The sequence below is a fragment of the Eubalaena glacialis genome, chromosome 5 (assembly GCF_028564815.1).
Source record: "Eubalaena glacialis isolate mEubGla1 chromosome 5, mEubGla1.1.hap2.+ XY, whole genome shotgun sequence".
NCBI lineage: Eukaryota > Metazoa > Chordata > Mammalia > Artiodactyla > Balaenidae > Eubalaena > Eubalaena glacialis.
Window position 1 is genome coordinate 122,552,840 of NC_083720.1, and position 26,097 is coordinate 122,578,936.

Sequence of the window (26,097 nt, forward strand, 5' to 3'; positions counted from 1 at the left end):
TTTACTGGGCAATTCTCAGCTTTCTCTCCTCCCTTTCTACCAACAGGATGCAGATATAATAGGACTCTAAGGTCCTAAGATATGGCAAAGATGTAAGATGGAAATACCCTGATTTAGATGGAAGATCACCTGCAGAATACCCTTACTGTACTATTAGGTCAGAGAAAATAAAATTCTACGGGATTAAGTCGCTGACATTTGTAGACTGTTTATCAGTTTACTTTAAAACGTCTGTTAGGCACAGAATATATTTGTTATCTCTTACCATAGCCTGAAGATCTACTTGGGGATTCCAATCTGAGTCATACAAAATTACTACATCAGCGGTAGCAAGATTGATGCCAAGACCACCAGCACGTGTGCTTAACATGAAAACAAACTTTGTGCTGTTTGGTTCATTGTATGCATTGATGGACTCCTATAGACATAAAATAAATGTCAGAAAATTATTTTATCTGATAATTTTTTGATCTCCCCTCCCCAGATTTTACTCACTTGTCTCTCATCATGGGGTGTCTGCCCATCCAATCTACAGTACTCATAATTTCTCCACATGCAATAATCTTCCAAAATATCCAATACCCTCGTCATCTGACTGAAGATTAGTACTCGTGAACCTGTTGGCAAACATTAACAGCCCATTATCAGAAGTTTCAAAAGTAAAAAAAAAAAAAGAAAAAAAAAATTATTTAAATTTAAGGCTAACCAAAACCAAGACTAACCAATTACTCCTTAATTCCAGGTTACATAGTTAGTTACTAGAAAAAAACTGTACATTATTTATTATCCAAGTTAGTCACTCCCCACATTTTTCCCATCAATGCACAAATAGAAAAGGGTAGTATTTACACAACACACTAAAGAAAAGTGTTTCTGTAAACAGAAAAGGGTATTTACCTCTGGCCTGGGAGGTCTTGCCATCCCAAAGGCTGAGAGAATCACTATCTTTTTAGCCCACATACTTAAAAATAACCCTCCACCACAACTCCTCCCTGTGCACAGCCCCACACATCTCCCAACACACACCCAACACCCTGGTCTCATTCTAGTTCTCAAGACCCAATCCAGACGGAAGGACCATAAATGTGCACCTCACATCTAGACCATCATCCTTCACTTATGCCGTGACTCAAATTATCCAACTGCATTTCTTCAGCCAGCTGTACAACGCCTTCAGTAGGACGTACGAAGACAAAGGGATCATTTTAAAAAATAATGATTACGAAACTATCTTCCCTTAGAAGCTGAGGCTGATAATCTGCTCTTGTCCACCCTCCCACACCCTAAATGCATAAGGATGTTCAGTAGTCTCCTAGCAAGTTCTTGCCACTCTTCCCCACGTATTCAATTTCTTCAATTTACTAAGCTTTTAAGGAAAACGTTTTATTTATTTATTTATTTTTAAATTTTTATTTATTTATTTTGCAACAGGATCCGGTTTACTCTGCCTTGGAAGGGTGGTCCTGAGAGTGGCAGGTGCCACCCTGTCCTGGGAGGCGGGAGGGCCCGAGGGCCGGTTAAGGCCAGTGGCGGGAGAAGCGGGGGATACTGCCCCTAGAATGCAGTGAGGCCAGGCTGAGGCCCAAGGAAAGCATTTTAGAAAATACATTTAAAAAATACGTATAAAAAGAAAAAAGTAAACCAATTCACTGGCAACTCCTACAATGTTTTCAACAGTCAATATCCTAGAGGAAATTCATCTACTGGTACAATTTTCATTCTTATCAAAATATACAGAGAAACACAAATGGAGAAATTTAAAATCTGACTGTATACTTCATATTACAGAATGAATAATTTGTCTATGAAATGCCTTGATGTCTGGGATTTGGTTCAAAACGTTCTCGGAGATGGAAGGTAGGTACGATGTAGATGAAAGTAAGTTTTGCCATGAATTTATAATTGTTGAAGCTGGCTTCCTACTAAATTTTCTCTACATTCCTGTAATTTAAATACATCCGTACACATACTCATTTTCATATTAAAAGTCAATATGTTACCAAAAAAACTGCTTTGGGTCCATGCACATGTCATTTAATTAAATTAAAAATCCACACAAACAGCTAAGAAAAAATACCATGAACACAACACCACTGCCTACCAAAGGCTCTGGGAACTGCATATGAGTGAGAAGAGCATTCTTGGCATTTTATAACAAAAAGCTGACATTTGTAGGAAAGCATATATAAAATAAGAAAGAACTCTCCCCCAAATCCAGGGAGTGTGGCTACCCTAACTACTGATCACTTTCTAAAAGATTTAAGGCTTAAAATGGGAGGGCGGGGGGGAAGCTCAGATAATGGACAGAAGTTTTTAAATGTCCCACACTTCAACTTTAGAAAGTGCCAGAGTAATCATTTCATAGGGTAGGATGGCTCCTTCATTTTAACATCAGAATCTTAAGACAGTTTCCATTACTTCTCCATTTGATACCAGTAACATAAGTACCTTGTTCTTTTAATTTAGGGAGCAGTTTGTCTAACACCACCATTTTGCCACTGTTGGTAACCAGATGCATGTCCGTTGTATAAGGTGGACCAGGTTCAGCTCCATCAAAGAGATATGGGTGATTACAGCATTTCCTCAACTGCATCAGGATGTTCAGTAGCCTCATTTTGTCCATCTTCCCTGCAGAGTTTAGTATATCTATATCCTTCATTAATATCCGAGTATACCTAGTGAGAAGAAAAACATTTTAAGAGGGCTCAAATGTTCCTGGGACGGGTCTCTGCCACTTTACATCCTCAATCCCATCTCAACCCAAAATACCTGTAAGAAACAACCCATCAACTTCTAAGGTGTAGTTAGGAGTCTATCACCTATAACCTCTTTTTTCTTCTGTTTCTCTTTATTGCCCCCAGTGTTCTAATGTGTACCATTAATGCTTTGGGCCTTGAGGCCCGAAAGAGTAAATTTGTCTCCTTGGGATGAACTGAAATGAAACAGTATGATATAACATTTTTAAGTAATAAAGCAAAACTTAAAAGACCAGTTTTAAACATAATTTTAATTCGTAGTCTTTTCCAACAGAAGAGTGCCACTATTCCATTATAATTCAACGTACCTGGTGTAGCATTTGGGTAAGAACATTAAGAGCTAAGGAGGGAGAAAGAATCATGAGAGCATAAAGCATGATGATGATAATAAAATGAATACAATGCGATTTAAATATAAGTAAAAGTGGACAGGCTGTGGGGAGAGAAGGGGGCAGTTAAGCTAAGGCTGGATTATGAAAAGCCTTGACTGTATACACTAAGAAGTTAGACATTATCCTAAAGGAAAGAGCAATCTGTCCAAATACCAAAGATTCAGGGCCTTGAACCCACTGAGCAAAATAACTTAAACAACCAAAGCAATCTATGCTTAACAACTCCAATTATGGGGCACAAAATACTCAAGGCACCCACAGTTCTGACTGATATAAAGTTCCCCAATATGATTATAACTAAAAAAGATTTGTCTTCCCTCAGCATTGACTCATGTCTTAATTCTGTATTTTAGAACTATATAAGACAAGCCTAACACTTTATAAAAACCTTTCAAAATTTTTGAAGACATTTAGGATGGCCTATCTTCTACACTGGTCATCTCTTTCCCAGATAACATCCCCATTTCTTTGCCTTACATCCTTTCTGTCCTTTTACCAACAACTGCAGACCCTTGCAAATACTTATCGATATTAAGTATGGAACTGAATATACTTGAGATGTGGTATAACCAGGAAAGAACACAGTGGCTATTTATTCCCCTCCTCTGAACACTACACTTAAGTCAGCAGCTTCCAGTCTTTTAGATTTCAGATACCCATAAAACTTTTAAAAAAAGACAAAAAGAGGGGGAAATGCAAATTAAAACCCCAGTGAGGATTGGTTCAAGCTGGCGGAGTAGAAGGACGTGCTCTCACTCCCTCTTGCAAGAGCACCGGAATCACAACTAACTGCTGAACAATCATCGGCAGGAAGACACTGGAACTCACCAAAAGATACCCCACATCCAAAGACAAAGGAGAAGCCACAATGAGACGGTAGGAGGGGTGCAATCACAATAAAATCAAATCCCATAACTGCTGAGTGGGTGACGCACAAACTGGGGAACACTTAAACCACAGAAGTCCACCCACTGGAGTGAAGGCTCTGAGCCCCACGTCAGGCTTCCCAACCTGGGGGTCCGGCAACGGGAGGAGGAATTGCTAGAGAATCAGACTTCGAAGGCTAGCGGGATTTGATTGCAGGACTTCAACAGGACCAGGGGAAACAGAGACTCCACTCTTGGAGGGCACACACAAAGTAGTGTGTGCATCGGGACCCAGGGGAAGGAGCAGTGACCCCATAGGAGACTGAACCAGACCTACCTGCTAGTGTTGGAGGGTCTCCTGCAGACGCGGGGTGTGGCTGTGTCTCACATGAGGACAAGGACACTGGCAGAAATTCTGGGAAGCACTACTTGGCATGAGCCCTCCCAGTGTCCGCCATTAGCCCCACTAAAGAGCCCAGATAGGCTCCAGTGTGGGCTCGCCTCAGACCAAACAACCAACAGGGAGGGAACCTAGCCACACCCATCAGCAGTCAAGCGGATTAAACTTTTACTGAGCTCTGCCCACCAGAGCAAGAGCCAGCTCTACCCACCACCAGTCCCTCCCATCAGGAAACTTGCTCAAGCCTCTTAGATAGCCTCATCCACCAGAGGGCAGACAGCAGAAGCAAGAACTACAATCCTGCAGCCTGTGGAACAAAAAGTACATTCACAGAAAGACAGACAAGATGAAAAGGCAGAGGGCTATGTACCAGATGAAGCAACAAGATAAAACCCCAGACAAACCACCAAACGAAGTGGAGATAGGCAACCTTCCAGAAAAAGAATTCAGAAAAATGAGAGTGAAGATGATCCAGGACCTCGGAAAAAGAATGGAAGCAAAGATCGAGAAGATGCAAGAAATGTTTAACAAAGACCTAGGAGAATTAAAGAACAAATAGAGATGAACAACACAATAACTGAAATGAAAAATACACTAGAAGGAATCAATAGTAGAATAACTGAAGTAGAAGAACGGATAAGTGACCTGGAAGACAGGAATGGTAGAATTCACTGCTGCGGAACAGAATAAAGAAAAAAGAATGAAAAGAAATGAAGACAGCCTAAGAGACCTCTGGGACAACATTACATAACTAACATTCACATTATTGGGGTCCCAGAAGGAGAAGAGAGAGGGAAAAGACCCGAGAAAATATTTGACGAGATTATAGTCGAAAATTTCCCTAACATGGGAAAGGAAATAGCCACCCAAGTCCAGGAAGCGCAGAGTACCATACAGCATAAACCCAAGGAGAAACATGCCAAGACACATAGTAACCAAATTGGCAAAAATTAAAGACAAAGAAAAATTGTTGAAAACAGCAAGGGAAAAACGACAAATAACATACAAGGGAACTCCCATAAGGTTAACAGCTGATTTCTAGTAGAAACTCTACAAGCCAGAAGGGAGTGGCATGACATATTTAAAGTGATGAAAGGGAAGAACGTACAACCAAGAGTATTCTACCCAGCAAGGATCTCATTCAGATTCGATGGAGAAATCAAAAGCTTTACAGACAAGCAAAAGCTAAGAGAATTCAGCACCACCAAACCAGATCTACAACAAATGCTAAAGGAACTTCTCTAAGTGGGAAACACAAAGAGAAGAAAGGGACCTACAAAACCAAACCCAAAACAATTAAGAAAATGGTAATAGGAACATACATATGGATAATTACCTTAAACGTGAACGGATTAAATGCTCCAACCAAAAGACACAGGCTTGCTGAATGGATACAAAAACAAGACCCATATATATGCTGTCTACAAGAGACCCACTTCAGACCTAGGGACACATACAGACTGAAAATGAGGGGATGGAAAAAGATATTCCATACAAATGGAAATCAAAAGAAAGCTGGAGTAGCCACACTCATTTCAGATAAAATAGACTTTAAAATAAAGAATGTTACAAGAGACAAGGAAGGACACTACATAATGATCAAGGGATCAATCCAAGAAGAAGATGTAACAATTATAAATATATATGTTCGTAACATAGGAGCACCTCAATACATAAAGCAACTACTAACAGCTATAAAAGAGGAAATCGACAGTAACACAATAGTGGGGGGACTTTAACACCTCACTTACACCAATGGACAGATCATCCAAACAGAAAATTACTAAGGAAACACAAGATTTAAATGACACAATAGACCAGATAGATTTAATTGACATTTACAGGACATTCCATCCAAAAACAGCAGATTACACTTTCTTCTCAAGTGTGCACGGAACATTCTCCAGGATAGATCACATCTTGGGTCACAAATCAAGCCTCAATAAATTTAGGAAAATTGAAATCACATCAAGCATCTTTTCTGACCACAACGCTATGAGATTAGAAATCAATTACAGGGGAAAAGACATAAAAAACACAAAAACATGGAGGCTAAACAATACGTTACTAAATAACCAAGAGATCACTGAAGAAATCAAAGAGGAAATCAAAAAATACCTAGAGACAAATGACAATGAAAACACGACGATCCAAAACCTATGGGATGCAGCAAAAGCAGTTCTAAGAGGGAAGTTTATAGCAATACAAGCCTACCTCAAGAAACAAGAAAAATCTCAAATAAACAATCTAACCTTACACCTAAAGGAACTAGAGAAAGAAGAACAAACAAAACCCGAAGTTAGCAGAAGGAAAGAAATCATAAAGATCAGAGCAGAAATAAATGAAATAGAAACAAAGAAAATAATAGCAAAGATCAATAAAACTAAAACCTGGTTCTTTGAGAAGATAAACAAAACTGATAAACCATTAGCCAGACTCATCAAGATGGGGAGGACTCAAATCAATAAAATTAGAAATGGAAAAGGAGAAGTTACAACAGACACTGCAGAAATACAAAGCATCCTAAGAGACTACTTACTACAAGCAACTCTATGCCAGTAAAATGGACAATCTGGAAGAAATGGACAAATTCGTAGAAAGGTATAACCTTCCAAGACTGAACCAGGAAGAAACAGAAAATATGAACAGACCAATCTACAAGTAATGAAATTGAAACTGTGATTAAAAATCTTCCAACAAACAAAAGTCCAGGACCAGATGGCTTCACAGGTAAATTCTATCAAACGTTTAGACAAGAGCTAACACCCATCCTTCTCAAACTCTTCCAAAAAATTGCAGAGGAAGGAACACTCCCAAACTCATTCTATGAGGCCACCATCACCCTGATACCGAAACCAGACAAAGATACTACAAAAAAAGAAAATAACAGACCAATATCACTGATGAATATAGATGCAAAAATCCTCAACAGAATACTAGCAAACAGAATCCAACAACACATTAAAAGGATCATACACCATGATCAAGTGGGATTTATCCCAGGGAGGCAAGGATTCTTTAAATACATGCAAATCAATCAATGTGATACACCATATTAATAAATTGAAGAATAAAAACCATATGATCATCTCAATAGATGCAGAAAAAGCTTTTGACAAAATTCAACACACATTTATGATAAAAACTCTCCAGAAAGTGGGCATAGAGGGAACCTATCTCAACATAATAAAGGCCATATATGACAAACCCACAGCAAACATTCTCAATGGTGAAAAACTGAACGCATTTCCTCTAAGATCAGGAACAAGACAAGGATGTCCACTCTCACCACTATTATTCAACATAGTTTTGGAACTCCTAGCCACGGCAATCAGAGAAGAAAAAGAAATAAAAGGAATACAAATTGGAAAAGAAGTACTAAAACTGTCACTGTTTGCAGATGACATGATAATATACACAGGGAATCCTAAAGATGCTACCAGAAAACTACTAGAGCTAATCAATGAATTTGGTAAAGTTGCAGGATACAAAATTAATGCACAGAAATCTGTTGCATTCCTATACACTAATGATGAAAAACCTGAAAGAGATATTAAGGAAACACTCCCATTTACCACTGCAACAAAAAGAACAAAATACCTAGGAATAAACCTACGTAGGGAGACAAAAGACCTGTATGCAGAAAACTATAAGACACTGATGAAAGAAATTAAAGATGATACAAACAGATGGAGAGATATACCATGTTCTTCGATTGGAAGAATCAACACTGTGAAAATGACTATACTACCCAAACAATCTACCGATTCAATGCAATCCCTATCAAATTACCAATGGCATTTTTTACAGAACTAGAACAAAAAATCTTAAAATTTGTATGGAGACACAAAAGACCCCGAATAGCCAAAGCAGTCTTGAGGTAAAAAAGCAGAGCTGGAGGAATCAGACTCCCTGACTTCAGACTGTAATACAAAGCTACAGTAATCAAGACAATATGGTACTGGCAGAAAAACAAGAGATATAGATCAATGGAACAGGATAGAAAGCGCAGAGATAAACCCACGCACCTACAGTCAATTAATCTATGACAAAGGAGGCAAGGATATACAATGGAGAAAAGACATTGAAAAGTCTCTTCAATAAGTGGTGCTGGGAAAACTGGACAGCTACAGGTAAAAGAATGAAATTAGAATACTCCCTAACACCATACACAAAAATAAACTCAAAATGGATTAGAGACCTAAATGTAAGACTGGACACTATAAAACTCTTAGAGGAAAACACAGGAAGAACACTCTTTCACATAAAGCACAGCAAGATCTTTTTTGATCCACCTCCTAGAGTAATGGAAATAAAAACAAAAATAAACGAATGGGACCTAATGAAACTTAAAAGCTTTTACAAAGCAAAGGAAACTACAAACAAGACAAAAAGACAACCCTCAGAATGGGAGTAAATATTTGCAAACGAATCAACGGACAAAGGATTAATCTCCAAAATACGTAAACAGCTCATGCAGCTCAATATCAAAAAAACAAAAAAAAAATCCAAAAATGGGCAGAAGACCTAAATAGACATATCTCCAAAGAAGACATACAGATGGCCAAGAAACACATGAAAAGTTGCTCAACATCACTAATTATTAGAGAAATGCAAATCAAAACTACAATGCGGTATCACCTCACTCCAGTTAGAATGGGCATCATCAGAAAATCTACAAACAACAAATGCTGTAGAGGGTGTGGAGAAAAGGGAACCCTCTTGCACTGTTGGTGGGAATGTAAATTGATACAGCCACTATGGAGAACAGTACGGAGGTTCCTTAAAAAACTCAAAATAGAATTACCATATGACCCAGCAATTCCACTACTGGGCATGTACCCAAAGAAAACCATAATTCAAAGACACATGCACCCCAATGTTCATTGCAGCACTATTTACAATAGGCAGGTCCTGGAAGCAACCTAAATGCCCATCGACAGATGAATGGATAGAGAAGATGTGGTACATATATACAATGGAATATTACTCAGCCATATAAAGGAACGAAATTGGATCATTTGTAGACACGTGGATGGATCTAGAGACTGTCATACAGAGTGAAGTAAGTCAGAAATAGAAAAACAAATATCGTATATTAATGCATATATGTGGAACCTAGAAAAATGGTACAGATGAACCGGTTTGCAGGGCAGAAACTGAGACATAGATGTAGAGAACAAACGTATGGATACCAAGGGGGGAAAGCCAGCGGGGGGTGTGTGTGATGAATTGGGCGATTGGGATTGACATGTATACACTAATATGTATAAAATGGATAACTAATAAGAACCTGCTGTATAAAAAAATAAAATAAAATTCAAAAAAAGAAGAAAAGAAGAAAAAGATGATAAAAACTTACAAGGTTTTCAACTTTTTTAGTATGTCCTATTCAAGTATTTTAAAAGTAGCTACCATGTGTCATCACCATAATTTCACAAAAGGACATTTTATCCTGCCTAAAATAAAACATCAACTCAGAATGGAGTCTTTTAAATTAAATAAACGTAGTTTTCTGCGATAAGAGAAAGCACTTCAGTGTTCTCATACCTCTACAATCTCCAACTTCATCAGGGACTACTAGCACTAGCCCACGGGCCAGTATTTATGAACCACCGGGTTAATCACATGTCTCACGTCTGTGCCACCACAGCTTCTTTTTTAAAAACCCAAGCAGCGGGCTTTAAATGCATCCCTGTTAAATGCCAAGTTTAACTTTTGAATTCACAAACCTCCCAACTTGATTCCGCCATCTAATAAAGACTTTGCATCACAAATTTGATTAGCAAGTCCTAATCAAATTATACGACTGGGAAACTCTTTAGGCTGAGTTCGATCCAGCAAACAGAATTCCCTGACAACACAAGTTAGGAAAATAAAATACAAATGAAAGTTAGTGCAGGATCAAGAGTGATTTCAAAAACGTCTCAGAACACATACCATTCCCTTTGCATTTTGCTGAGACCCACGTAGATTTTTACTTCCTTCTTTGGAGGCAAACTCTTTTCAACATCAGCCTTAATTCGACGAAGGAGGAATGGACGCAAAACCTTAAAAGAGCAAAAAGAAATGGAGATGACCTTATCTGTAATATAAGTATTATTTCAGGATCTCAAAAGCATCTATTAAATACATAGAAAAGAAATGTATCTTCTTGGATATCAAATTATTCTTAGGACTTCTTCCTTCCAAATATATAATTTATTATTACTGATTTCCTAAAGAGTAATGTTAAGATGAATATTTTTTCAATACATAGTCAGAAAGAGAAAAACTAATATCATATATTAATGCATATATGTGGAATCTGAAAAAACTGGTATAGAAGATCTTATTTACAAAGCAGAAACAGAGACACAGATGTAGAAAATGTATGGATACCAAAGGAGAAGGGGAGGGTGGGATGAACTGGGAGATTGGGACTGATACATATACACTATTGATACTATGCATAAAATAGATAACTAGTGAGAGCCTGCTGTGTAGCACAGGGAACTCTACTCAATGCTCTGTGCTAATTTAAATGGGAAGGAAATCCAAAAAAGAGGGGATATATGTTTACATATGGCTGATTCACTTTGTTGTACAGCAGAAACTAACACAACATTGTAAAGCAACTATACTCCAACAAAAATTTTAAAAAAATATATAGTCATAAAGTATTAAAAATAGTAAATTTTCAAGATGATATTTTCAACATTCATTGCCTCTCAGATTTCAAACTAGTTACCTGCATGTAGACTGTCTAACATTACTTAAGAAATGGCTAGATCTACATTAAGATGTCTTCACGGTTACAGTTTTTAAATTTACTACCATTTTCTTATGGAATTAGACAAATGTAAAGTATACAAATCGTGAATATACAGTTCGATGCATTTTAATCAAGTAAACATACCCATGTAACCATCTCCTAGATAAACAGAACATCCCACAAATCCTTCTGTAACCTTACCAGTCACTATCCCCCTTTTTCTTCCCAAAGGTAAGCAATATTCATACTTTTTAACGTCATAATTAGTTTTGCCTGTTTTTAACTTTATATACAAAGACTCATGCTCATTTATATCTGGTTTCTTTTACACATTATACTTGTGAGACATACCAATGTTGTATGCAGTTGACTCTGTAAAACTAAAGATATCCTTTTATTTGTGTCGTCCTTTGTTCTATTTACACTAGCTTATAAAAATATAATCTCCACAAAACAAATTAAAAATTGGTGAGAAGGGCTTCCCTGGTGGCGCAGTGGTTGAGAGTCTGCCTGCCAATGCAGGGGACATGGGTTCGAGCCCTGGTCTGGGAAGATCCCAAATGCCGCGGAGCAACTAGGCCCGTGAGCCACAACTACTGAGCCTGCGCGTCTGGAGCTTGTGCTCCGCAACAAGAGAGGCCACGACAGTGAGAGGCAAGCGCACCGCGATGATGAGTGGCCCCCGCTTGCTGCAACTAGAGAAAGCCCTCGCACAGAAACGAAGACCCAACACAGCCATAAATAAATAAATAAAGATGCTTTCATTTAAAGAAAAAAAATAAGCAACACTTCTCTAATACCATCACATAAGGAAGCTAGTGCGGCCCTAGCCGAAAGCTAGCACCAACTGCCAGACACGTTGAGTAAGGACCTTCAGCCCCACTGGCCCTCTTCCAGAACTGTCCAGGTACATGCAGCTGGATAAAGCCAGGTAAAACCAGCAAAGAACCCACTCAGCCAACTCATAAATTCTGGAATTATTAAAATACATACAATTTAGGTTTTGGTGTGGGTTTTTTGGGGGGTTGGGGGGTGTTGCAACAACAGAAAACTCATACGACAAGAATGATCTCATTCCTAAGTACACCCATGTGATTGTGAATATACTCTTTCATTATGAGATCACAGGAGCTATGGTGGGAATTTCAGGACAGAGCAGAATGGTAGCCATCAGACCTTTTTCCCCGATTTGGTAAGTATCTTCATACTACTCTCTGAACAACACAAACAAATGCCAAAACTGGTATTCTGTTGTGTGGATTTTAGTATGCTTTACCTACATGTACCCATCTATTTATTAAAGCAAAGCCTACATATACACTCCACAGTCCTTCAAACAGATAAATCTGAGTGCTTACATGCTTGAATGCCATCTAAATTGAAACAAAGGTGTCTAGGAAATCATCATCTTCAAATGTTTAACAAAATAAAATTTCAGTACACAGAATTTTAAAGTACCTTAAAAATTAATTTATGTAGAAAGAAATATCTGAACATTCATAAAATTTTTAATTTTTTCCCCTTAATCAAAGATCCACTTTGAGCCAGGCATTGTGCTAGGGATACAAAAACAAATGTAAGACATACTCTGCCTTTGTGTTTACAATGCAGCAGGGAAAACATGTGTAAATAAGTCATTTCAGTACCCTATGCAAAGTCCTATAACGTTAGAATGTCAAGATTAGTAAAAACAGAATATACAGAAGGAGTCTCTAGGCTGGCCTCAGCCTGGGTATTCCGTGGAGAAAGTGACATCACCACTGAGTCTTGGCCTAGGTGTTATCAGTAAAAGAGGGCAGCAAAGGGGATACTAGATGTGGCAAAAAAGATAAGCAGAGAGACTGAGATTAGCACAATGTTTACAGAAAACTGACAATGGGGCCAGCAACTCCAGCAAATTAAAGCTTGATATAAGAAGTGAAACAGAAGTTGGAAAATACTCGAAAGGTTAACTCTTTGGAGGAGGGGCAATGTTGCCCTGCAGGACATGTTTATAATGCCTAGAAACATTTTTCATTATCGCAAATGAGGGCATATACTCCGGCACCTAGAGCGCAGAAGTGCTGGGGATGCTGTCAAACAAGAAAGCCACCCTTCCTCGCCCTCCAAAAAACTATTCACACTAAAATGTCAACAGAAATTGAGGAACCCTAAGTTAGGTCATGAAAGGCCTTCTATGTCATGCTTACATGATTTACCCTGCAGGCCAGGGTATCACAATCTGTGGTCTGTCAGAGAAATTTCTATCTTCCTACCAACTTTCACTTGTGAATCGCCACAGGAAGGAATGAAGCCATACTTCATGGCAAAAACGTATCAACTCTTCTCCCACTGTGCTATTAGCGACTGCTTACACACAGTCACTGGATTCAAGAACAACAGATGGACCTTTGGCCTTTCAGAACAAAATCTGTTAGATTCTCCTACAGAATGTAAATGGAACTAAGCTTCCAAAACTTATCTATATTAAGTCCTTATGCAACTCTTCTTTCCCCCACTGTACTTTTTTTAACCCTAAGGGATTACTTTTTTCCTTCATAAAGTTAGGATTCCATCCTAGGTTCTAAGGCTAAAACTGCCTATATTACCCCTCCTCCCGTCATAAGATTAAGCAGTTAAGTAGGCAGGATTCAAACAGATCTGATGCTAAAGCCACTGTGCTTTCTTTTCTGTTAACAGAAAAATAATCGGCTAATTTAAATCTGTAGCATTTTTCCCATTGGAAATATGCTTTCTAACTCTACTCCAAAATACTTACCATATGAAGCCTCTCAACTAGCTTTTGATCCCCAAGGCAATTGTTTGTATCAAACCAGGAATCAAAGTCCTAGATTAACAAACAAAAAATACATTAAGATCAGAGATAATATTAACTACAAATACCCTGTTATGCTAGTTATATAGCATATAACAATAATTTCTAAAATTAATATTTGAGTTGTGAACCGCAAAAATCATTTAGTTCAATTCCTTATTTTTCATGTGTGCTATTGTTAGCAATTAATTTTAGAACTAGTTTGAGAATCATATTATTTCCTTAACATTTTTCTCAAAAACATCCAGATGCCAAGTTTCATAGTGAAAAGAAAATTGTTAGAAACCAAGTTTTATAGAATTAGAAAATCAATACCCTTGAAAAAATATCCTTCTTCAGTTTCAGAAAACCTTAAAAATTAAAACCACTTCACGGTTTGTTCTCAAAGACCATTCAGACTACTCAAACACAAGCTTTCTAGAGCAATGTCAATTTTCATTAAACTTACTAAAAGTGAAATTGAGATTACCAGCATTTCATTAGTATTTGGGTAGGATTTGAACAAGGACAGTTTCCCTATCCTTACCTCTTTAGCATATTTATTATATACAGCTGACCATTGAACAACGCAGAGGTTAGGAGCACCAACACTCCATGCAGTTGAAAATCCACATATAACTTAGAGTCAGCCCTCCCACTGTGGATCATGCAGAACTATAGTATTTACTACAGGAAAAAAAAAAAAATGTGCACCCGCCCAGTTCAAACTTGTATTGTTCAGGGTCAACTGTATTTGCTTTGTTAGTAAACATAATCTTAGAATTCACTGTGTTAACTAAAACAAAGCTTTAGCAGAGATTATTAAACAAATGAAAGTGTCAATGTGGTAGGAAAAAAATTATCTCAAAAACAAAATCAAAATACATAAAGCAGAACCAAAGTAGCTTGATGACACTGACTAAATGTCTTTCAAGAACACAATTTTCTCTACTCTTAAAATGATCCTTACTTAACACAACAAACCAAAATTAACACCTTTTTGTAACTTATTTGAATAAGCTCTTCAAAGCCACACACACACTCCAGCAATGGGAACACAAGGTCAAAAATGAATTCTAGTCCAACAAAAAAACTGAAATTACTAATAAGCACAGACTCTCGACATAATGTACATTATGTTCCTAAGTACAACAAACAGTTCAAATAGTTAATTAACCATTTCTATCACTGCAAATAATCCATCAAAGGTAAGGATTAGGTTCTACGTTTGCTAGACCGTAAGAAAGAATGGCTAGACATATTTCACCGAACTTGAAGGCCATCTTGGGGAGATAGCACCCTGGGGACTTAAAACACAGGCAACATGAAGTACGCAAATTCACTTGGGGGAATACCCTGAGCACTACCTTAAAAACATAAGCAGTCCACCTAGAGCCACTGAAACAATGTCAGGCCAACAGGACCACCAAATAAGAATGTGAATCTATGACATTCCAGAGAGAACAAACCATGATTTCTAAAATAAGACTAAAATCAAAAGGCACAAAAGTAAATTCTCAGGATGCATACAAAACTTGGTAGGTGACACGAGGCTAACTACCTAAAGGCGTGAAAAAGTAATGATTATCTCAAGTAGTACTGAAAGGTAGGCCAATTCTTTTAATTCTTCTGGTTTTATTGAGATAAACTGACACACAGCTCTGCGTAAGTTTCAGGTGTACAGCACAACGATTTGACTTACACGCATCATGAAATGATCATCACAATGTTCACAGAACATCCATCATCTCATGTATGTACAAAATCAAAGAAACAGAAAAAATATTTTTCCTTGTGATGAAAACTCTTAGGATTTATTACTGTTACTTACTCTTAGTTGTTATTTACTCTCAACAACTTTCATGTATAACATACAGCAGCGTTAACTACATTTATCACGCTGTACATTACATCTCTAGTACTTATTTATAAGTGGAAGATAAATAAGTACAATAAACTTTGTGCCTTTTGACTGGCTTCATCCAATTCCTTCCCTCCCCCTGCCTCTGGTAACCACAACTCTGATCTTTTTCTATGAGTTCATTTGTTTGATTGTTGAAGCAGGCCAGTTCTATTACAAAAATGTATAGTATTAAAAAACATTATTCCAACTAGAAAATAATAAGAAATACTTACATCAGCTGAATTAAAGACATCTGGCAACAAAAAATTAAGAAGTGACCAAAGCTCATGCAAGTTGTTTTGAAGAGGTGTTCCAGTTAATAATAGTCGATTTGTAGTCTTGAATTCCCTCACTATCTCTGACAACTAACACAAACAAATTCATCATTAGAATGAATATTCTGTACATCAATCAAATTCTAAACTAAGGTACAAATGATTTGCACATCTAAATATCAAATTACCTTAGATTTTTCATTTTTGATCCTGTGAGCTTCATCTATAACTAAGTACCTCCAATTAAATTTTTTGAAAACAGACTTCTCTTTAATAAGCATTTCATAAGATGTTACACATACATCCCATTCTCCTGGTAATAAAACGTCTCTGACAAAAGCAGCCTGTGTAGCAAAAGAAAAAATTTACATCATGCAGAAATAAACTATACATTAAATTTACTGATGACAAGGATGTAATCTACTATGTAAAAGGGGTGGGTATAGTAAAAAGAAGAGTCATCTATAGTACACAAGCAGCTAGAACCAGCTCAAAGTAACTTCATTAACCATGAAGTAATCATGTCAGAGCCATTTAGTAAAAACCAACTGACAAAATTCTTCGGTGCAAAAGTCAACAGACTAACTCTTAAAATGTCTTCTTTCCTTGATTCCACTAGGTGCTGAAATTCTTAGCACATAGGTTTAGGAAAGGATAGAGAGTTTTCTGACATAAAGATAGATAAGGACTAAAGGCTAGTTTGCAGTAAGCATTTTCATTCCTTTTATGTTTATAGATCTATTAAGACATTGTTATTAATTTTCTCATTTTACAGGTGAGGAAACTAAAGCAAAGACTGGTTAAACAATTGGGCTTCAAAGCATAATAAGCAATTTTGTAACTTAGAATACAAAAAGGGAGAAAAGAAATCTAGAGTCATCACTGATATCTGAATAAAGGGAAAACAAAATTAGGTACATAGTCCTTCAATACAGTATGAGTACATTTTTTAATCTGAATTTTATATTCTTAACAGTGTCATTGTTTCCATATCTTCTTCCAAAAAGTATGTGCCAACTTATCAATATTTTAACTTATTTCGATAGATATCATACCAACTTATCACGTTACTATTTACATTTTTACTATTTACATTATTATTTACTATTACAAATTACTATTCTATGACTATTACCATTATATACATCAATCTAAAAATCTGGCTCCTTAAATTTCTAACCACCTCACACACTCAAAACTTCTTTTAAAAATAAGAAAATGCTGCTAGAATGAGACACAGCCTTTGATTTTATAACTACCCCCAGAAAGCAGGAGAAAACAACTATATTCTTATAGCTTTCTACAGTCTACAACTCCATTTCCCTAGTATAAATCTTAACCATCAAAAAAATATTCCATTTATAAATTACTAATATTTGTGAAGACCAAGCTTATTATTGGACCCTTTCTCTCTCCTTTTATCCTTCCTCTAGTTATCCCCCTCCCACAAACCTAAATTCAAATTCTTTCAATATCAAAAATGTAATGAAATATGAGAAACTTACTCTTTGTTCTTTATCTCCTATTAAACAAACAGATCTAAGCGTTGGTACCCATCTCTTGAATTCACTCATCCAGTTGTGTAATGTAGACTTAGGAACCAAAACCATATGAGGACCAGGAATGTTTCTATAGTGTTTCATGTACCCAAGAAGAGAAATTGTTTGAAGAGTCTTTCCCAGGCCCTGAAAGATAAAATAAACACAAAGCAATGAAATACAAAAACAAAACAGACTTCCATATTCATACTTCCCAACATATACAGAAACATTTAAAAGTAAAGCTATGTGTACAGCTAACAAATGGCAAAAACTTGATATGTGTCAAGTTTACGAGTGTTATGTCATTTAACCCTCACAAGTCTTTGAAGGATGTACTATTATCATCTCCATAAGGCCCAGATATTTAAGTGACTTTCCCAAGGTCACCTAGCAGAGCTAGAATTGAGACCTATTTCTTTTGACTCCATACTTTCTCTAAGCAACTGTCTTAGCACTATAGCTATAGGGAAACATAAAACATTCACTACATAACTAGTAAATAGTAAACAAGATATAATGTTTTACGGGATAGAACTATACAAGCTACCATCATGGAGAAAATATTTCTCAATGACATTCAATTGACCCCACCACCTGTATTTTGTAGAATTGAAGGGAGATGGCCAAATCATTACATTATAAAAGTCAACCAAAGGCATGTTTCTCAAAATGTATTATTTTTAAATTTATTACACTTTCATAGATAACAATTCCTCACAGGCTGAAGTATAGATATAAGATCCCACTTACGCAACTAAAGTGAGCTTTTATCAGTTTGACAGAGGGTTAGTTTGCTAACAGTTCTAGAGTATAATCAATAAACTATATGTTACAAGCCTTAACTTTTATAAATCTAATGATGTATAAGGTTTTAAATTATAAAATGTGGACTTGTACAAAGCTATCAAACACATACCATTTCATCTGCTAGGATACCATTGATGCCGTTCTCATACAAAGAAATGAGCCAATTTAATCCTCGGACCTGATAATCTCTCAGTTTACCCCATTTTACATCTACGAACAAAAGAAAAACGACATGCACATTTTAAAGACAATAAAAACAGGTGGGAAGCTCCCCCTCCATCTGATACTCAGAGGTTTAACTTGGGCCTACACATGTTTATTCTCACTGTACTTTCTTTACTAGGTCTTAAGAATGGGAATTTTGCAAGTTTCAAATCAGTGGAGGTAGCTGCGGTGGTCTGGAGTGGAGATGACAGATATGGAAGACAACCGAGTACAGGAAACATGACTGGAGGCATCAGAGTATCTCAATCACTCAGTTCCTATGTTACCCATATGCTGGTCCTAGAGACTCTCTGGCCTCTCTACTTCCTTTTTCAATGTCACTACAAGTGCTTCTAACCAAGCGTTTTCACCTTCCCTGATGACCTAAATAAAGGTTCTCTGAGGATTTTGTTTTTGTCCTAACAAAGGGGAAATAGGAATTAGAAGAGATTGTTTTTCCTTTACCCTTCCTTAATTTACTTTTCCAAAGGGGTCCTACAAAAAGGAACTGTACCTCTTTCAGGGTTTACTACATATTTCCCACCCCAGAATAATTACTAAGTATATGGATCATAAATAACCCAACTTTTTAAAAAACTATGTATTCTGTACTCCATCCCTTTTGAAAAACACTGCTTTGAGATGAAAAGTTAATCAATGCTGGGAAAACTAGTTACAATGTAGGAATGTGAGAAAGAGATAACTCAAATAATTCAAATTTGCTTTCTCCTTGTAAATCTGGTTCTGGCCTCTAGCTTCATGAAAAGAAATGGAAACTGCGTACTGTGTAGCAAAAAAAAAACAATCTGGAGGTACACGCTTTAACCAGCCTGCTGAATTTCTAACCAAATCCTATCTTCCCTGAAGTTCAGTTTGCTAATTATTAAGATAACAAATCCAAACTATACGCCCTATATTGACTATTACAAATTTTTTTTGCTCACAACCACTATGATCATACAAACTTGTCATCAAGTGAGATAGAGAAAGGAGGTCAGGAAAAAAACGCTGGGCTTCAGTGAAGACAACCGTGCCACCAGACAACCAAGATCATAGATGGGTAAAACCTAAACCTTGTTAACCAAGTTTTCTTTGGGAAAACCTTTAATAACAAGTACATTTTGGAAAAAAATTTAAAACAAATAGAAAAATCAGAAGATGAGTAAAAGAAGTCTTTATGAAGTGCCTTTTTGTACACATTAGTCTTCTTATCTGGGGCAAATATAAGGCAAACTTCATTCCCAGTTTTACATATACATTCAGGCCACAACAAGCACAATGGCGTTTTATGACCCTTTGAAATACAGCACCACTATCATACTAATATACTGTGGCTTCCATCCAAAAAATATCTGAAGTTCATTTCACTATCAATAAATTTCAAAAGATCACTAAAAATTCCATTTATAAATTACAGCCAAGAAAAATCCACAACATTAACCAAAGTATATCTCAAAAGGGGATGTTTCAGAGATCAAGTAATTAAATATGTGTAACGTACATGATGGAGAGTCTTCAAATCGAGTGCAAACATTGGTTGCTTTGGAGCTTTCTGTTAATAATTCTTCATCCTCCTCTTGCTCTGTTCTTCGGTGCCGATAGCTGTCAAGTTTAAAATAAAATCAAGTGATTTGAGTTTTGGCTTTAATTTTAACTACCAGCTACTATTTCAACATAATAGTCAAGAGGCTGACCAAGATTACACAATAATTTCTTAACAGGCATGTAAATTAAGACTAAAAATGTAAACAGTAGAAATCATTAGTAAATTTAAACCTGCAATGTTTTACATGGTTTTCTAAGATATACATACAGTTTTTAAAATAGAGTAATACCTTAGGTTAACCAGAACCTGATAAACATAAATGTGATAATCTAATTTCAAGGAAATATGCAGTCAGAAAAACCTCATAATTTGCATTTTAAAGTTAAGTATTTTGCCCCCCCGACCTCAAATAGTACCAGAAGTCACATTTTTAAAACTACAGCTTTCACCAAAAGCTGCAGAATATGCAGAATAGAGACTTTGGGCTTAAGCAATGACTCTTAACTAGATTCATCAGAATTACTCAAAGCATTTTAAATACACTTGCCCAGATTCTACATCCCAAGAGAATCAGATACTTCCACTTAAAAACTAATTTTCTTCAGTTATAATATTGCCAGATTTCTTAATCTCTAAAGGACTCAGGTAAGTAAAACTGTTTACTTCCCAATTCTCAAGTTTCCAATTATATCTTCATATTTTCAACAAATATTTTCATTTAAATTAGAAAACAGTAGATTATTCCACTCTTGTGACCTCTAAATCTAACTTATTGCTTATTTCTACCAAAACTACATGCTTGATGGGAGAGGATAATCAGCCTTCCCAGACAGAGAAATATTCCTCAGAAATGCAGGCCAAGGCAATAAAAACGCAAGGATATTTTTGCTTGTTTTATGTGCTTCTAATCAGAAGGTCTTAGTGTACGTGTTATTTCTTGTGCTTCTCTGCATTCCAACCCTATGAAACTTAGTGCAAAGATCTACCCGCCCCCCAACCCCAAGTTATTCTCCATAAACTGAGAATTTTAACATCTTTTTTTTTTTTTATAAAATCTCCTTCACAATATATTATCAAGACAGTTGATTATTATAGTTGTTAAAACTGAAGATAAAAGCTGGAATATGCTTTATTACTTCAAATTGAGGCATCATTGATAGTTAACTGGATGATGGAAAGGGGAAAAAAAGCATATATGTACTATACTGAAGGACAGGACAGTACCATTACCCTAATTACTTCACTTAAGCTAACTTTCCATTTAAGATGGTTTAATGGGTAGAAAAGAAATCTATTAACCAAGACTCCTTTTCTTCACCAACACTAATAAGATCAAAGCTGAACAATTTTTTATCTATTTACTACATGGTATCTTCATCTTACAGGCTCTTAATAGAAGTGTTTCTTCTCATGCCATCATACTGATGACCCCATAACAATATCCATTACAGTAGTCTGCATTTCCAGAGCATGAGACTGACACTATTTAAACAGCTGCAAACTTCAAGTCTGAAAAATTTAAATACATCTGAATTGCAAAGTTCTCATGAAGTTTCATATGTATTAAAACAAAAGCACTTTGGTTACAAACAATGGATTAGCAAAAAGACATATTAGATGAGTAGAATACCCCAAATAAAATTAAGGTAATATGCTTTTTGATGATAATGCCCTCGAGATAGAGCTAATACTTCCATGTTTCTGTATACTGTGTAGTAAATTTAACAGTGTTGATAACAGTTTGTACTCTCCTCTTTTAGATAACCTAGCATATTTTAATTACTGATCACATTTCATTTTTCACTTTGGAAATTACATATAGCCATTCCAGGGAGCTGAGATTGCCCTAAATTTATGATTACAAACTGAACATCTTAGTTATCCAACCAGCACAAATTCTAAAAAAGAATTTATAAATTCAACATATAAGAATTACTTTACACATATTGAACCACCACCTAACAGTGTCATCATACACCTTGACACTTCAATTTATATAAAGAAAACTAAGTATGTAACAAAAATTTTAAACAAACTGCCGTGGCATACATCATCACAACATCCACACACAAGCACAGACTTCAGATAATAGCAATACCCTCAATGCATCTATGTGGTTTAGGAGACTAGAGCACACCCCAAGTCAGATCTAAGTTCAAAGCTGGATTATTCTAATTCCTTCTAGGTGATGTTAAATAGGCTGCTTAACCTCTGCATTTGTTTCCACTCCAAGGAGTGGAATACATCTGAATTCCCTATTCAGTCCATATAAAAATAAAGCATTATGCAAATTTTTATTTATTTATACATGTATGGCTATATCCTACCAAGCCAATCAGGCCAAATAAATAACAGCACCAAAATAATTTTTTTTAATGAAGTGATTTTATGCTCCTAATGAAGACTACCAAAAATAAGTTTGCTTCAACTATTAAGTACCAAATATTACTCACTCGCCAACTGACAGCAAGTTCTGTTTCTCATCCTTTTTTATTCGTGGGCGCCCTGGTTTCATCTTCAAAGGTGAGGTTGGAGTCTTCTGAGCAGCAGGCTGAATGAAATGTGCAAACAGCTCTGTCTGCTTTAATAAATACTCAAATCTATTTGCCCGGTCAGTTTGCTGCAAAATATTTTAAAACACATTTTATCAGAATATTAATACAACTTCAGAAATCAAAGTTTCAACATGCCTCCACACAACAATCTCAGACATAAAAAGGAACAAACTACTGCTATGGGTAACAACACAGATGAGTTTCAAAAGCATTATACTAAATGAAAGAAACCAAACATAAAAGACCACATACTGTACGATCCAACTTATATGAAATTCTAAGTAGTGATTTCGTAGAAAGCAGATCTGAAGTGGCAAGGGGATGAGGGCAGGAGCAAAAGTTTTGGGGATCAAAGAACTGTTCTACATCATGACTGTAAAGTGGTTAAATGACTGCATGTATTTGCTAAAACTCACTGAATTATAAACATAAAACTACTGTGTGTCAGTTATACTTCAATACAGTTGACAAAAAAATATTAAATAAAAAATCAAAAGACATTGTGCCATACAAGTGTATTTATTCAGAAGGGGGAAAAATGCATTGGTCGTTCATCAGTTAGGATGTTTCAAATTTTAAAAGGCTATCAGGCTTGAAAAACATCTATTAAGTTCATGAAGTATTCATCAACCCAATGCAGTTCTTAATACCATTTCTTATTTTCATATCTAAGATCTGCTGCTTTGAATGTTCCCTATTATCACACAAAGAAAATGGAAGAATTTAAACCAAAAAACATTTAAGATCTTGAAATCAAGTTTTTATAAAAATAAACAAGGGAAATCTAGAGGCTTTAGACAACAGACTTTTTACAGACACACTAACAGTTTGGTTAAAAAAAGGAGAAACAAGAAGACAAGAGTTCAATAAACAGAGAAACCAGTTACTCAACTCAACATCTCTACCTATAAATGTTTAAAATGTCAATTTTAGAATGAATTCCAAAACAATATTTTACCTAGCAAACACCAGAGATAGTCAAACATCATAATGTTGTAAAAACTATGTATTTTTTAAAGGAAAACATAATTTTTTAAAATCATACCAAGGTAAAACTGAAGCCCAATTTGCTATCAGGAAGGCACAGGGTGACAGTGTTTCACTGGATCACAAATGTAGCCCAATCCATACAACTAACAACAGGTCAACATGTTTCTCCTTAGTAATGTCCTATAGATGACAAGCTTCAGTTGTTTGTTTCTGAAGACTAAAAAACTGTTTTAAAGTACTGAACTGAGATCCATATACATATATGTATTTCTCACAATTTCATTTCCTAATACATCTATAATAAAACAAAAGCCAAGAACATGCAATGAGAAGATGCTGCTACTTAAAAAAGACTACCTATTATTGTAGTTATGTATGGATCAAGATAAATAAGCTCTGGAAATAAATTCAGATAGGTCAGAGTCTAGATATTTTAAAGTAAAAGCTACTCTACAGTATTCAAATCACTGAATATGTATTCTTCACTTCTTTAAAAACATTTTCAAATCAACATTTTCTTCATAAATACCTATTCAATTCAAAAAATACTTCTGTGTGTCTACCAGAAAAGGTATTTTGTTTCTTTAGGAAGTTTTCATTATAGTCCAATATTGAAAACAGAACATAATAGGTAAATCATGTAAGACTGTCAGAAAATGATGAATACTCAGAAGTAAAAATAAAGCAGAGTGATGGCAAGTGCAAGCAGCACTGAAATTTTAACCAGGAAGATCACGAAAATCTGAACAGAGGTAAGTTTCAACAGAGAAGGGAGGGGGTCCCCCCAATTCTTAGACCTTATCACACCTCTCTAATGCTCAAAAACCTTTAATGGCTCTAGATGTCTTAAGATGGTATTTTTTCAAAGTGTGGTTCATGATCCATCAGACCAAAAATATCCAAGACCTGTTATCTTCTACAAGGTCAAGTTTGAGAACTACTGCCTTAAAGAATTAAATATAAGTTTCACCAGGGCTTTACAAAAGATTCCATAATTTCCAAAATCCTCTCATTGACTCAAGTAGTGGTGGGGTTACAAACTAGTTGCAAAAAAACCGAGTTCAGAACACACTTAAAGAATAAGCTTTCAGTAGAAGTGTGGCAAAGGTTTGAGGGGAATAACAGGCAAAGACCTTGTTGCTTGAAAAAATGAGAAGGTTAAGATAAAAATGACTTGAGATCTTAAAAGAGGGGTAAGGAAAATGAACCTATCTACAAAATGGAAACAGACACACAGACACAGAGATCAGACTTGTGGTTGCCAACGGGGAGGAGGGGAGGAAGAGGGATGGACTGGGAATTTGGGGTTGGTAGATGCAAACTATTACATTTAGAATGGATAAACAATAAAGTCCTACTCTATAGCACAGGGAACTACATCCAGTCTCCTGGGATAAACCATAATGGAAAAGAATATTAAAAAAAGAATGCATACATGTGTAAAACTGAGTCACTTTGCTGTACAGCACAGACTGGCACAACACTGTAAATCAACTATACCTCAATTTAAAAAAAAAGGTTTAAGGAGAAAAATCGCTTCCTAAAAAGTAGAAACAATAGAATAAGATCAGGAACCTAAAAGAAATGAATCATAAAATCAAATGGAAGATTAAAATCAATAGCCTTGGAAAAAGCTTCTTTCTCTGAGACAGAAGGAAATGACCAGGGCAGTATAAGCCATACATGCTTGGAAACAGAGAGGAAGTAAATTGATGATGGGCCTGCAATTCTTTGTGGAGGAAGACTGAAAATGAGGGTGTGGCAGAAAAGGAGTAGAACACTTAATCAGAGTGGCAAAGTTTTAGAATGGCTAAATGGGATTGTTGAGCAATAAATACTGAAAGTCAAAGACAGTAAAAGCCATAAACTTATTCCGGTACCAATCAGCACTATTATTTTAGTTTTCTCAAGCAGTACTCAGCATCCTGGGTTCAAGAATGAAGAGTGGATATCAAGACTTACCTATGAATAGGATCTAGCAGATGATAAAGAAGTTGCTTAGAAAAAAACTGCTTCTCAAGATCATGATGTTGAAAAAGGAAATTAAACTAGGAGACTAAAAAATCTGTAGGAAGTGAGAAAAAATTTACAATAAAGGGAACCGTGAAGATGAGAAGCATTGTAAAGAAGCACGGAAAACCTCCATTATATAATCAGATTTGTGTTGTAAATATACTTTGCAAAAACACAAAGAGATGTGGAAGAAACCAGGTATGAGAAAGGAGCCAAATAAAGATGTCAACACAATAATTCATGCAACAGAAGAATACTGAACTAGGGTGATGGGGAAAAGATAAGAGAAATATTTATGAAG

The 26,097-nt window shown here is 36.1% G+C and overlaps 1 protein-coding gene across 1 annotated transcript in view; it reads right to left on the reverse strand.

Annotated features, from left to right (window-relative positions):
* The window catches only part of SMARCA5 (SWI/SNF related, matrix associated, actin dependent regulator of chromatin, subfamily a, member 5), a 45,077-nt gene that overhangs the window by 13,573 nt on the left and 5,407 nt on the right, over nt 1-26,097 (reverse strand). Inside the window, exons 3-13 of the mRNA XM_061192569.1 lie at nt 22,692-22,858; nt 20,194-20,294; nt 18,598-18,698; nt 17,646-17,825; nt 16,329-16,484; nt 16,099-16,230; nt 13,927-13,995; nt 10,355-10,464; nt 2,449-2,675; nt 496-617; nt 266-418 (exon numbers count right to left, since the gene is read on the reverse strand). Coding sequence (XP_061048552.1) covers nt 266-418; nt 496-617; nt 2,449-2,675; nt 10,355-10,464; nt 13,927-13,995; nt 16,099-16,230; nt 16,329-16,484; nt 17,646-17,825; nt 18,598-18,698; nt 20,194-20,294; nt 22,692-22,858 — 1,518 coding nt within the window. The remainder of the gene's footprint in view (nt 1-265; nt 419-495; nt 618-2,448; nt 2,676-10,354; nt 10,465-13,926; nt 13,996-16,098; nt 16,231-16,328; nt 16,485-17,645; nt 17,826-18,597; nt 18,699-20,193; nt 20,295-22,691; nt 22,859-26,097) is intronic.